We start from the raw sequence: 11,302 nt of genomic DNA, 5'->3' as shown, positions 1-11,302 counted from the left end.
ATAAATTCAGATTAAAGAACATTATATATTTTCCCAATTAATGGATAGTAAAAGACAATTATATATCATTTGTGGCTGTCACAATATTCTGACATTAAAAAAAGGGTCTTTTAGAAGTAGCTTGACACAGAGAAATTCAAACCCTTCTGCATTTCAGAGAAGAAATGATATATATGTCATTAAATATATATTTTTAAACAAAGATTATGCTCAAATTATAAATGGCTGAATTTCTCATTTTATAAATCAAGGAAGAAAATGCTGCTGCAGAATAAAACTCCAGATGTTTTAATAGATCTTATTCACTATTTACAGGATTCTCTGAGGAAAGAGGGCTAGTCACTAGCCAGGTGACTCAAATGACACCAAAAACCAAGGGCAGTTCAGGGGCCACTAAATGTTGACAGTTTTGGCTGGCTTCACTTCCTCAATTTCAGAAGACAGCCAGCGGTAGGTGCGGTGACGCCGCAGCACCTCGATGGCCTTCTGTTCCAGGGACGAGGCCTGAATACCAAGGTCTTCCAAGCCGGGCAGGTGAGGCAGTGTCATGTCGGAGATGTGAACCTGTGAGTGAACAAAGAACCAGAGTGCTGAAAGCAGGCCAAGAGCCCCAAGTGCTAGCCTAGCTGACCTGAGTCCCATGACTTCACTGTTTTCAAAGGATATGTGGCTGTGTTATTCCTGGAACTCACTAAAAGAGCACAGGAAAAGGGTGGAAGGAATAAAGGGCAAGTTCACGAAATATCAGCTGAAAGGTTTTAAGAATAGAACACAGGTTTCTAGGTGAGTCACTGTACAGATTTAAACAGAAATATATCTAAAGGGAGAGGGACCAGTCCTCAAACTTGTCAGGGGTGGCAGTATAAGAAGGTTTCATAATGAAACAGGGGTGAAGCCTCATGTCTGTTCTCTGAGCACAGGTCTTCTGCTCCAGCTTTAACTGTTGAATTAAGAAAATAATTAGCATTTGCCCTTGCTCATTAGGAGACAATCTACTAACCTTTGTGCTCCAGCTACACTTAACCTGGCTGACTAATGCTCAGTACAGGTCAAAAAACCCAAGCCCATCTTGTGTGTAGGGAAGAAGGAATTGTAAGACTTCCAAAGATCCTCCTCCTCCCCGCTGACGAAATCTAGGATTCTTTCCCCAGTGCTGCAGAGCAACCTCCCAGCCAAACCTAGAACCCATCCAGCCTGTGGTAGCACTTTTTCTATTACAAAGGCAAAAGGCACATTAGTGTAAGATACAATGAAGTGTTCTGACAATCAGTTTTCTTGCCCAATTTTTCATGAACATAGAAGGGTCACCTTGAGTGAAAGGACTAGCCAAAAAATATTATACTTAACACACCGACACAGACAACAGAGCTGACAGCCAGAGGGAAGGGGGGGGGGGGGCTGGAGGTGGCGAAGCGGGGCAGTGAGGGTAGAAAGAGACGCCGCTTGGGCCGACGGACGCAGATGCCGTGTGCAAATGATGTTTACCTGAATTGTACACTTGAAACCTGTGTCGTTTTATGAACCAATGTTACCCCAATAAATTCAAATAAATAAATAAATAAATAAAATACATAAAACAAAGAAGAAAGCAAAAATATTTACACCACCACTACAATCTTAGTGTACTTAACACTGGCACACTTACCTTTTCTATGTACATATAGATAATTTTTAATGAGATGAAACTATAAAAAAAGACATTTTAAAGAATTGGTGTTGATTTTTCTGGAATATTTCATTCTCTGAAGCAACACATTTCCTAATAATGCTGTGAATAAATCAGGAATTACAGTAAAAAACTGTTTTAATCAAATAAAATGTAAAAAAAAAGACAAGTACTACAAACAGTTTACATAAGCAAGTAGAAATGAAAGGAATATTGTTTACACTTGAATTACTCGAGCTACTTCCAGGTCATATATTAAAAATCACGTAGTGGTGTAGCATCAAAAAATCTATAAACAGAGAAAGGACCCCTTGAAAACGGTCCTAGCTCTCCAGCCTGTCAGAGGGGAGGAAGCAGCTGCCAACCACATCTGCCCTTTAAGGACCATCTTTCCATCTTCTCTACATTTTAGCTTTAAGGTAACATTCAAAGGACAATTCGGCTGTTTCTTGTTGATAAAGGGCAATAAGTCTTCAAACGTAGAGATGGTACATTATTTTCATTTTATTCTGTGACCTCCCTAGAAACACTTTCACAGGCAGCGGGCAAATGTCCACTGCGCGAGACCGGAGTGACAGCCAGGTGGGAAGAGCCAGAGCCCCGCAGCTGGACACACTGCGGAGCCACAAGAGGCTAGGGGACTGGCCAGGGAACAAGAAAGGAAGCCTCTACCACTGAGTTACAGCGGTGACAATGGAGATCATTATTTCCTTTACCTTTCTGTAGGTTGAAAAATTTCAATACTATTATAAAAATGTTCATAATAAAAAGGTAAAAAGGGGGAGAGACTGTAACATCTGACACACTCTCTGCAGGTGCCGGAACCCAGGACACCAGCTCACGGTCTAGAGCTGTGCGGTCCGAGACAGTAGCCACTAGCCAAACTGAAGCTTAAATTAATTAAAATTAAATAAAATTCAGATCTTATTTCTAGAGTCATACAAGCCAAATTTTAAGTGTTCAACAGTGACACTTTGCTAGTGGTTACATCTTAGGCATTGCAGATTATACACACTTCCATTACTGCAGAAAGTTCTACTGGAAAGCCCTGATTTAGACCTGGACTGGATGGGAAAGGAGGATGTCAAGAGGGAGTCCCACATTTCTTACTTGAGCAATAGAACTAATAGCAATACTGTTCATTGCAATGAGAGACGCAGGTCTGCAATTCTATTTACGGACATGTTCTATTTCAGATAACTATAATATTATCTAAACTGATGGGTCTGCAGCTGGGTTTGGGGGCAATTCGGGGCAGTAGTTCAGATAGCAGTTGGGGCATGGGACCAGGTGAGGGTCATTTAGAGAATGAGCAAAGATGGCAAAGGCTGAGGAGAGAGCCCTGGGGTTCCCCAACATTTAGAGATTGGGAAGAGGGTGAACCAGGAAAGCATCCAAAAAGCATGGCCTAGTGGGTGGGGGGAAAGCAAGAGAATGTAGAGCTGGCCAAACAAGAGACGGAAATTCAGGTTTCCAGGAGAGAGCACCTCACAGATGGGGTGAGATGACGTCAGAGGCCTCACTATGGATTTGGCAGAATGGAGATCACAAGGCGACCTTGAAAAGAGCAGTGTTGGGGGAAATGGGAAGAAAAGCCTATCAATAGCTGGTACAGACAGACCTTCTGAGGAGTTCTGATGCAATGTGACAGACAGAGTGGGAAGGGAGGGTTCTGCCTTTAAAAAAAAAAGAAGAGTTCCTAAGTCATGTTTGTGTGCTCATGAGAATGACCCAGCAGAGAAAGAAAAATCGATAATGTCAAAGAGAAAGGTATGGAGGAAGCACACCCGGAGAGCAGGCTGAGTGGCTGAGTGTGAGTGTACAGGAGAGGGCTGACCTTCCGCAGAAGGAAAAGGACAGACGAGATGAAAATAACCCAGCAGGCAAGCAGACAACAATCAGTTCCAACTTACACGTCTCTACACTCGGTTTCTCTTCAGATCACGACTCTCCCTCCTTTTACTAGCTCATTTGTCTCTGCCCACATCTGCCCAGGCAGATGTTCACCGCTCATACTCACCCGCTCCACTTTATCCCTCGTTGTCCAGGGCTCAAATGGACTGATTTCAAAGAGTCGTGCTATCAATCTAGACAAAGGAACAAACACAGCGCGTGTGATAACTATCTCTATGCTCAATACTGACGCTGGCCTGGAAGAACCACAGGAAGGGAGCTGCTGTAGAGGCAGGAATTCACTGAATGTTTTTATAAAGCAAATAACCAACACCCTGGCACCACTCTCTGTGAGGTTACCTTTCCTTTCAAGTAAAGCCACTGTAACTGCTGACACTCTTTGTTCTCCACCAAAGAGACAACGAATATTAAAAAACTAAAATAAAGCTACCACCACCAACAAAACAAAAAAGACCCTACATTCAGAAGTCTGAAACTTAATCCAATTTAAACCTCAGACATCTAAATATGTTTCCATTAAAGACACAGGTCAAGCTGAGTAGTGTGCAAATATTAACAGTGTTGTGTGCCAAGCGTTGTTTTAGGTTCTGGAGATCCAGATGTGAACAAATAGCAATGGTTCTCATGTTAAAACAGTTGTTCCGGCCTGACTGTTGGTGGTGCAGTGGATAGGATGTCGACCTGGGATGCTGAGGACCCAGGTTCAAAACTCCGAGGTCACTAGCTTGAGCGCGGGTTCATCTGGCTTGAGCTCAGGCTCACCAACTTGAGCATAGAGTCGCCGGCTTGAGCATGGTCACTGGCTTGAAGCCCAAGGTTGCTGACTTGAGCAAAGGGTCACTGGCTCAGCTGGAACCCCCAAGCAAGGCACATATGAGAAAGCAATCAATGAGTAACTCAAGTGCCACAACTACAAGTTGATGCTTCTCATCTCTCTCCCTTCTTGCCTTCCAGTCTGTTTCTTAAAAAAAAAAAGTCATTCCTGGCCTGGCCTGTGGTGGTGCAGTGGATAAAGCATCAACCTGGAGTGCTGAGGATGCCAGCTTGACACCCTGGGCTCGCCAGGTCAAGCCACATATGACAAGCAACTAATGAACAACTAAAGTAAAGCAACTGTTAGTTGATACTTCTTGCTCCCACACATCTGTAGAATTTTTTTTAAAAATCTTAAAAAAAACCCAGCTTTCATTCCCTCCTTAAAACACTCCCTTTCCAAAACTAATACAAAAGAGTATTGCATGTAAACTGTAATTTAAAATTTTTAAAGACAAAAATTAAACATTACCTTTCTTTTGGTATCCAGGCTTCTAAACTCTCTTCATTTTTTACTTACACACTATTATTCTCTTTTATCCTCCTTGATACATTTCTCTTACTCTGCTGGTCCTTCAAATGTAGGTATTCCTCATGCTGTACTAACTTCCCCCTTTCACTCACACAATATACTCTTCCTCACCTACTTCATAGTCGCTATGAGTGTTAAATGAGGACGGAGCAGAGACAGCCGGAAAATAGAACACTCTCAATAAATATCATCACACTGCATTCCGATTGGCTGGTTTCCTGATACCTCTGTTAGAGGGCTGACTGAAGCATCCCGAAGCCCTAGTGCATAGCCTATCACACACAACGCAGGCAGTGAACTGTGCTCAACGGATGAATGAACAAACGAATGAAGAAGTGAACTGCCAATGTGGGTTCAGAAATCAATCTCTGGCAAACTGGATGGGAAAGTATCCCTCACCAGATCAGTAGCGCATAACTAATCCTGAGATTCTAAACCTACAAAGGGAAGAGGTGACCCAAGAACCAGGGAAAGAAGGTAAGGCAACCATAGGCCAAGTCTGAGTCAACCTGACTCCTCCCCTAATGCATGGCCAGGCTGGTTTAATAGAGTCTCTTTGTCACTTCTGGGTGAGTGATATGAATCAGAGAGAAACCTGAGTTTTCTTTTAGCCCACTTTCCAAATAAGCTACTTTTCCAAATTAAAACTCACTGATTTTTAATTAAAGAATTGGAAGAACTACAGATTTAACCTCTCAACACACATGGTTTTCCTCATCCACATTAATCTACATTTCCCTTTCTTAACCACCTCTGGTTCTTTCCTAGACAAACATCAAAATATCAAGAGAACATTCTAGTTAGAGATTCTGAGACTTCAACGTAAGGAACATACTCCTTCATAACCCTTAGTGACAGCATTATAAACAAAGGTCTCTAGTTAGCTCCATTTTAGAAGGCACACAAGCAGCATTTACTCACTGATAAGCAAAACGTGGCATAGGGTATGGGAGGAAAGGCCTGTGCGCCACAGCAAAGACGTACTGCACCAGGTCAAAAAGGAGGTATCGATTGGGCCTACAAAAAAAATTCAGTTATTCAAGTTATTTGCATCCAAAAATTCACTTTTTAAATTTTTCTTAAGAAGGAACACATATACACTATAGAAAACACAGATTAGCACAACAAAAAATCATCATAATCCACCAGAAACAAAGTTAACAGTTACTATATATCCTTTTCATCTTACATATATTGTTTTTATAAATGTAAAATTACACAGTTCATCCTATGCTGTTATGTCATTTTCATTTAACATTAAGTCACAATCACCTTGGCCCTGGCTGGTTAACTCAGTGGATAGAGCATCAGCCCTAAGTGTGGACGTCCCGGGTTGGATTCCTGGTCAGGGCACACAAGAAAAGCAACCATCTGCTTCTCCCTCCTTTCTCTCCCTCTTCCCCTCCCATAGCCAGGGACTCAATTGGCTCATGTGTAGCCCTGGCCACTGAGGATAGCTTGGTTGATCAGTGTGTCAGCCTCAGGCACTAAAAATAGCTCAGCTGATTTGAGCATCAGCCCAAGATGGGGGTTGCCGGGTGGATCCCAGTCAGGAACATGCAAGAGTCTGTCTCACCATCTCCCCTCCTCTCACTTAAAAAAAAAAAATCACAATCATCTTTCGATGTCATTAAATATTTTAGTTCAGTGTTTTTCAACTGCTAGTTTGCAGACTGGTGCTGGTTCACGAAAGTTAACCACCCTGTTGTTCTATGAAGATATAATCTTGGGTTAGGCCAATTTTTTTTTTTTTTTGTATTTTTCTGAAGCTGGAAACGGGGAGAGACAGTCAGACAGACTCCCACATGCGCCCGACCGGGATCCACCCGGCACGCCCAGCAGGGGCAACGCTCTGCCCACCAGGGGGCGATGCTCTGCCCCTCCGGGGCGTCGCTCTGCCGTGACCAGAGCCACTCTGGCGCCTGGGGCAGAGGCCAAGGAGCCATCCCCAGCGCCCGGGCCATCTTTGCTCCAATGGAGCCTTGGCTGCGGGAGGGGAAGAGAGAGACAGAGAGGAAGGGGGGGGGGGTGGAGAAGCAAATGGGCGCTTCTCCTGTGTGCCCTGGCCGGGAATTGAACCCGGGTCCCCCCCATGCCAGGCTGACGCTCTACTGCTGAGCCAACCGGCCAGGGCCCAAGATTTTTTTTAGGTATGACAAAAGCATACTCCATAATCTTCATATATCATCAGGGTGGCTGACTCTTTCATGGACTGGCACGAGAGTTTTGGTGGACTGGCACTGGCCTGTGGTTGGAAAATGCTATTCTAGTACATGTTAAATGTCTGCACATACTGCAGGGCATGCAATCAGAACCTTTTACCAATTCCCAGCTTTTGGATATTTCAGCTCTTAAAAATACTTTTCTTTTATAAAAAATGCTTTAATAAACATTGTTACAGTAAATATTTGTACTTGTCCATAATCATGTGTTTATAATGCATTCTAGAACTGGAACTGGCTCAAAGTATACTTTTGAGATCTTAAGGCTTTTTTTATTGAATACTTCTAAATTGTCTTCTGAAAAGGTTTTATCAATTTACCTAAATGCTAATTGCCCCTTCACCAAAAATGAGTTTAGTCACAAAAAAATAAAATTTTACCAAGTAGCCAGGTAAAAAAGGTACCTTGGTGTTTTAATTAGCATTATTTTAATATTAAATGTTAATTTTTTCTTTTCTTTTTGGTCTCGTAACTAGAAAATGGTACAGGTGGATCCATTTCTAAGGCTGTATCATTCAAAACCTCAAGTCTACATTTCTGCCTCTTGTTGCTTTTTATTGTTATTCATTATTATACACTACTTTTAGTACATACTATTACCTCTTACAACATGCAGTAGGAATTCCCTGTATGTTAGATGCTTTATACATGTCATTGCTAAACTTTTCAGCTCTTCTCTAGAATCTCAGAAATGCTGGACGAGGCTCAGAAAGTTGAACAGGTCTAACTAGGGACGCACTCCAGACCTGTCTGCACGTTTTCCTTTGTCCTGCACTTGCAGTGGTCTGAGGGCGAAATTCTTTTCTTTACGTACTTTTTTGTTCATTTAAACTTCTTTCTTTTCCTTTTGCAGTCCCTGTGCATAGGAATGATTTGTAAGAGTTCTTTACATTTTATTAATAGAATTGAAAGTATCTTTTATTGTTTAAATTTTACCTTTTAATGTCTAGGTGTTTAGTGGCATATACAAGTACAAACATTTCACTTAAGCAAAACTATTGATTTTGTTTACTTTCTGGTTTGGCTTTATATTTACAAAATCCCTCTCCACTCACCAGTGACATGACTTTCTAAATATTTTTACTAATTCTTTTGTTTTTTTTTAAATTCATAAAATTAGTTATTTCAGCAACATATATTTATACTGTTTTAAGGTAAAGATGTATCACCATTAACTGAATAATCTACCCTTTCTCCATATTTTAAAATGTTACCATTATTCCATACTAGATTCTTACACATATTTGAGACTATTTCTGGAATTTATATTCTCTTCCACTGATCTGAAGAGTTTTGCATCAGTATAACCTAGCTTGTATAATTATTATTGCTTATAAATAATACATTTAATACCTTCACCCACTTCCCTAATCCATGTGCCTCAGAAAGCCTGGGAGAGCTGAGAGCTAAATAAAAGTAACTTAGTGAGAACCTCATCATTCTGACATTTTCTTCCCAAAACAAAACAAAAAATTAAAATGTCAGCTAGGGAAACTATCAGACTCAGCCTTCAAATAGTTACCTTCAAGTGTCAGAAGGATGCAAAGATCACTGCAGGGCATATAACACTGGGGACCAAATTTTTTCTTTTTCATTTTCTGCTGCATGAGGTTTTAGAACTGTTTCTATATATTTCTGCATCACACATTTCAAATCTGAAACCCGTTTTTTGGTGCATGCTCTAGTTTTTATGCAATTTTAATTCCTTTTTGTTACAGTTAATGGCATGCATTGGTTTTTAAATTGGAGTTAAAGGGCAATGACTCTTGGATTGAACATAACCACAAGGCAATTAATGTTTTACAAACATCACTTTTACATAATTGTAGTTTTTAAATGTAAAAAATTATTATCTGATAAAAACACCGTCTTAATTTGTTTTAAGATTGAATCAGGCCTGACCCGTGGTGGTGCAGTGGATAAAGCGTCAACCTGGAAATGCTGAGGTCGCCGGTTGGAAACCCTGGGCTTGCCTGGTCAAGGCACATATGGGAGTTGATGCTTCCAGCTCCTGCCCCCCTTCTCTCTCTCTGTCTGTCTCTCCCTCTCCTCTCTAAAATGAATACATTAACCTCCCCCCAAAAAAACAAAAAACTAAGAAAAACATCTCTAAAAAAAAAAAAAAAAAAGATTGAATCATGGCTTCTTCGAGTAGGTGTAAATGTAATAGTCCTGACACCTTCTGTTATATATGTGGCTGTTACACACTTCAACGTCAAAGGTGCAATATTTCATCATTTGTGACACGTGCATATATTGTCTATTTTCAAGTTCCCCTTGGTGATCAAGATAAGAATTGGGCTCCTCATATTGTGTGTCATAATTGTGAGAAAATGCTTCATGACTGGACAAAAGGAAAATAAAAAGAAGTGCCTTTTGGTATTCCCATGGTTTGGCGTGAACCCAAGGACCACAGCAGTGACTGTTATTTCTGTCTGATCCATACAAAGGGCATCGGCAAGAAAAAATGGCATATGATCGCATGTTCTAATATTCCTTCAGCAATATGACCTATCCCACACTCTGAGACACTCCTGGTTCCAGTTTTCAATGGTTTTATTTTTTCTAAGGAAGAAGAAAGTGAACATGGTGATCAAGTGTATTTTGATAAGATGCATGAGAAAATGGTTGTAGAATCTGAAGGGTCTTCTTCTGATGCCAAGCAGTGATTAACCCCTCAGCAGTTTAGCCAACCCGAATTGAATGACTTAGTAAGAATGACATAAAAATTGTCCTCGACTTTCTGAAGTATGAGGAGCATAACCAGATCATTTGTGTGGATCTCAAAATGGTAAATGTCCTGAAACAGAGAGGTTTCAGGAAGTATCCTCGCTTTCTGTGTTTGTGGGACAGCCGAGCTCGGGAGAAACACTGGACACAGAAGGAGTGGCCGAAACATGAAACTCTGGAAGTAGGGATGCAAAATATTGTGAATGAACCTGTAGTTAATCGACAGGATCATTTTCCCCCCATTTCACATCAAACTTGGCTTAATGAAGCAGTTTGTTCAGGTTTTGAATAGAGAAAGTGAATGCTTTCAACATATTATTTCTCCTTTTCCTGCCTTGTCTTTCGAGAAGATAAAAGCAGGTGTATTCAATGGACCTCAAATTCGAACCCTCATTTGTGATGAAGAATTTGCCAGGAAGATCAATAAGGAGGAGAAAGCAGCATGGCAGTCTTTTGTGGCAGTTACAAAGAACTTCCTTGGCAACAAAAAAGCAGAAAACTATGAACTTCTGGTTCAAAGGATGCTGTTGGCTTTCTGCAACATTGGATGTAACATGAGCGTTAAGATTCACTTCCTGAACAGTCACCTTGGTAAGTTTCCCAAAAATCTTGGAGCTGTTAGTGATGAGCAGACGACCGTGGAAGCATCAAACGAGATTGTCCTCAACAAGTACACAAACGCAAGAGCTACAAACACAAATTTTTGTCTGAATAGAATTTAAATAAGTTTTGTGCAAATTTTATGATTAAAATAAGTTTTAATATGTTCTATTTTAAAATTGTAGACAAATTCTGATGCAATCATATCTTTTAGTTACTGCATTATATAAATTATTATATTTTCACAAAGATGATGCCCAGGAAGACATTCTACTTCATTATGTTAAACTAAATGTTGAAAATTTTACAATAAGATGAAAACCTAAAATCTTGAATTGCAGAAAAACTAATGTCATATTTGAGATGAGCACACTCGAATTAGGTAAGAACAAGTGTTTTTGTGGATGCAACAAAAATTTTGTTCCCCAGTGTAATATATGCTGTGCAAAGAATAATCTGTAATCTTTATGATGACAAGCAATACTGGAACCGTGGGCAACCTAATTATACGTCCTATACTTGCTCATCAGCTGTTCTAAAGCGCTCTGTGTTCCATTCACAGTAACCTGAAGACTGGTTTAAGCACCTCCACCCACAAAGGTACGCTGAAGCCTGTGTCCTTCCCACCTTAGATTCCATGGTCATTCCTTTGCAAATATCCTCAGCAAAAACTTGCCCTCCAACCTCCTCTCCACTATACCAGTGTAGCAAAACCCAAATATCCATCTGGTTAACCCAAGTACCTGCCTTCTCCATGCCTGAACTACCAGCGTGACAAGAGTTGTAGAGAAAGGACAACAGGGCTAGCTGGCTTCACCTTCAACC

The 11,302-nt window shown here is 40.8% G+C and overlaps 1 protein-coding gene across 1 annotated transcript in view; it reads right to left on the bottom strand.

Moving 5' to 3' along the window:
* Positions 1-272: 272 nt before the first annotated feature.
* The window catches only part of NDUFA9 (NADH:ubiquinone oxidoreductase subunit A9), a 36,500-nt gene continuing 25,470 nt past the window's right edge, over positions 273-11,302 (bottom strand). Inside the window, exons 9-11 of the mRNA XM_066368613.1 lie at positions 5,847-5,942; positions 3,687-3,753; positions 273-564 (exon numbers count right to left, since the gene is read on the bottom strand). Coding sequence (XP_066224710.1) covers positions 394-564; positions 3,687-3,753; positions 5,847-5,942 — 334 coding nt within the window. The 3' untranslated portion in view covers positions 273-393. The remainder of the gene's footprint in view (positions 565-3,686; positions 3,754-5,846; positions 5,943-11,302) is intronic.

This window comes from Saccopteryx leptura, chromosome 2 (assembly GCF_036850995.1).
Source record: "Saccopteryx leptura isolate mSacLep1 chromosome 2, mSacLep1_pri_phased_curated, whole genome shotgun sequence".
Lineage (NCBI taxonomy): Eukaryota > Metazoa > Chordata > Mammalia > Chiroptera > Emballonuridae > Saccopteryx > Saccopteryx leptura.
The sequence above is the reverse complement of the archived record's forward strand: the minus strand, read 5'-3'. Positions and strand labels throughout refer to the sequence as shown.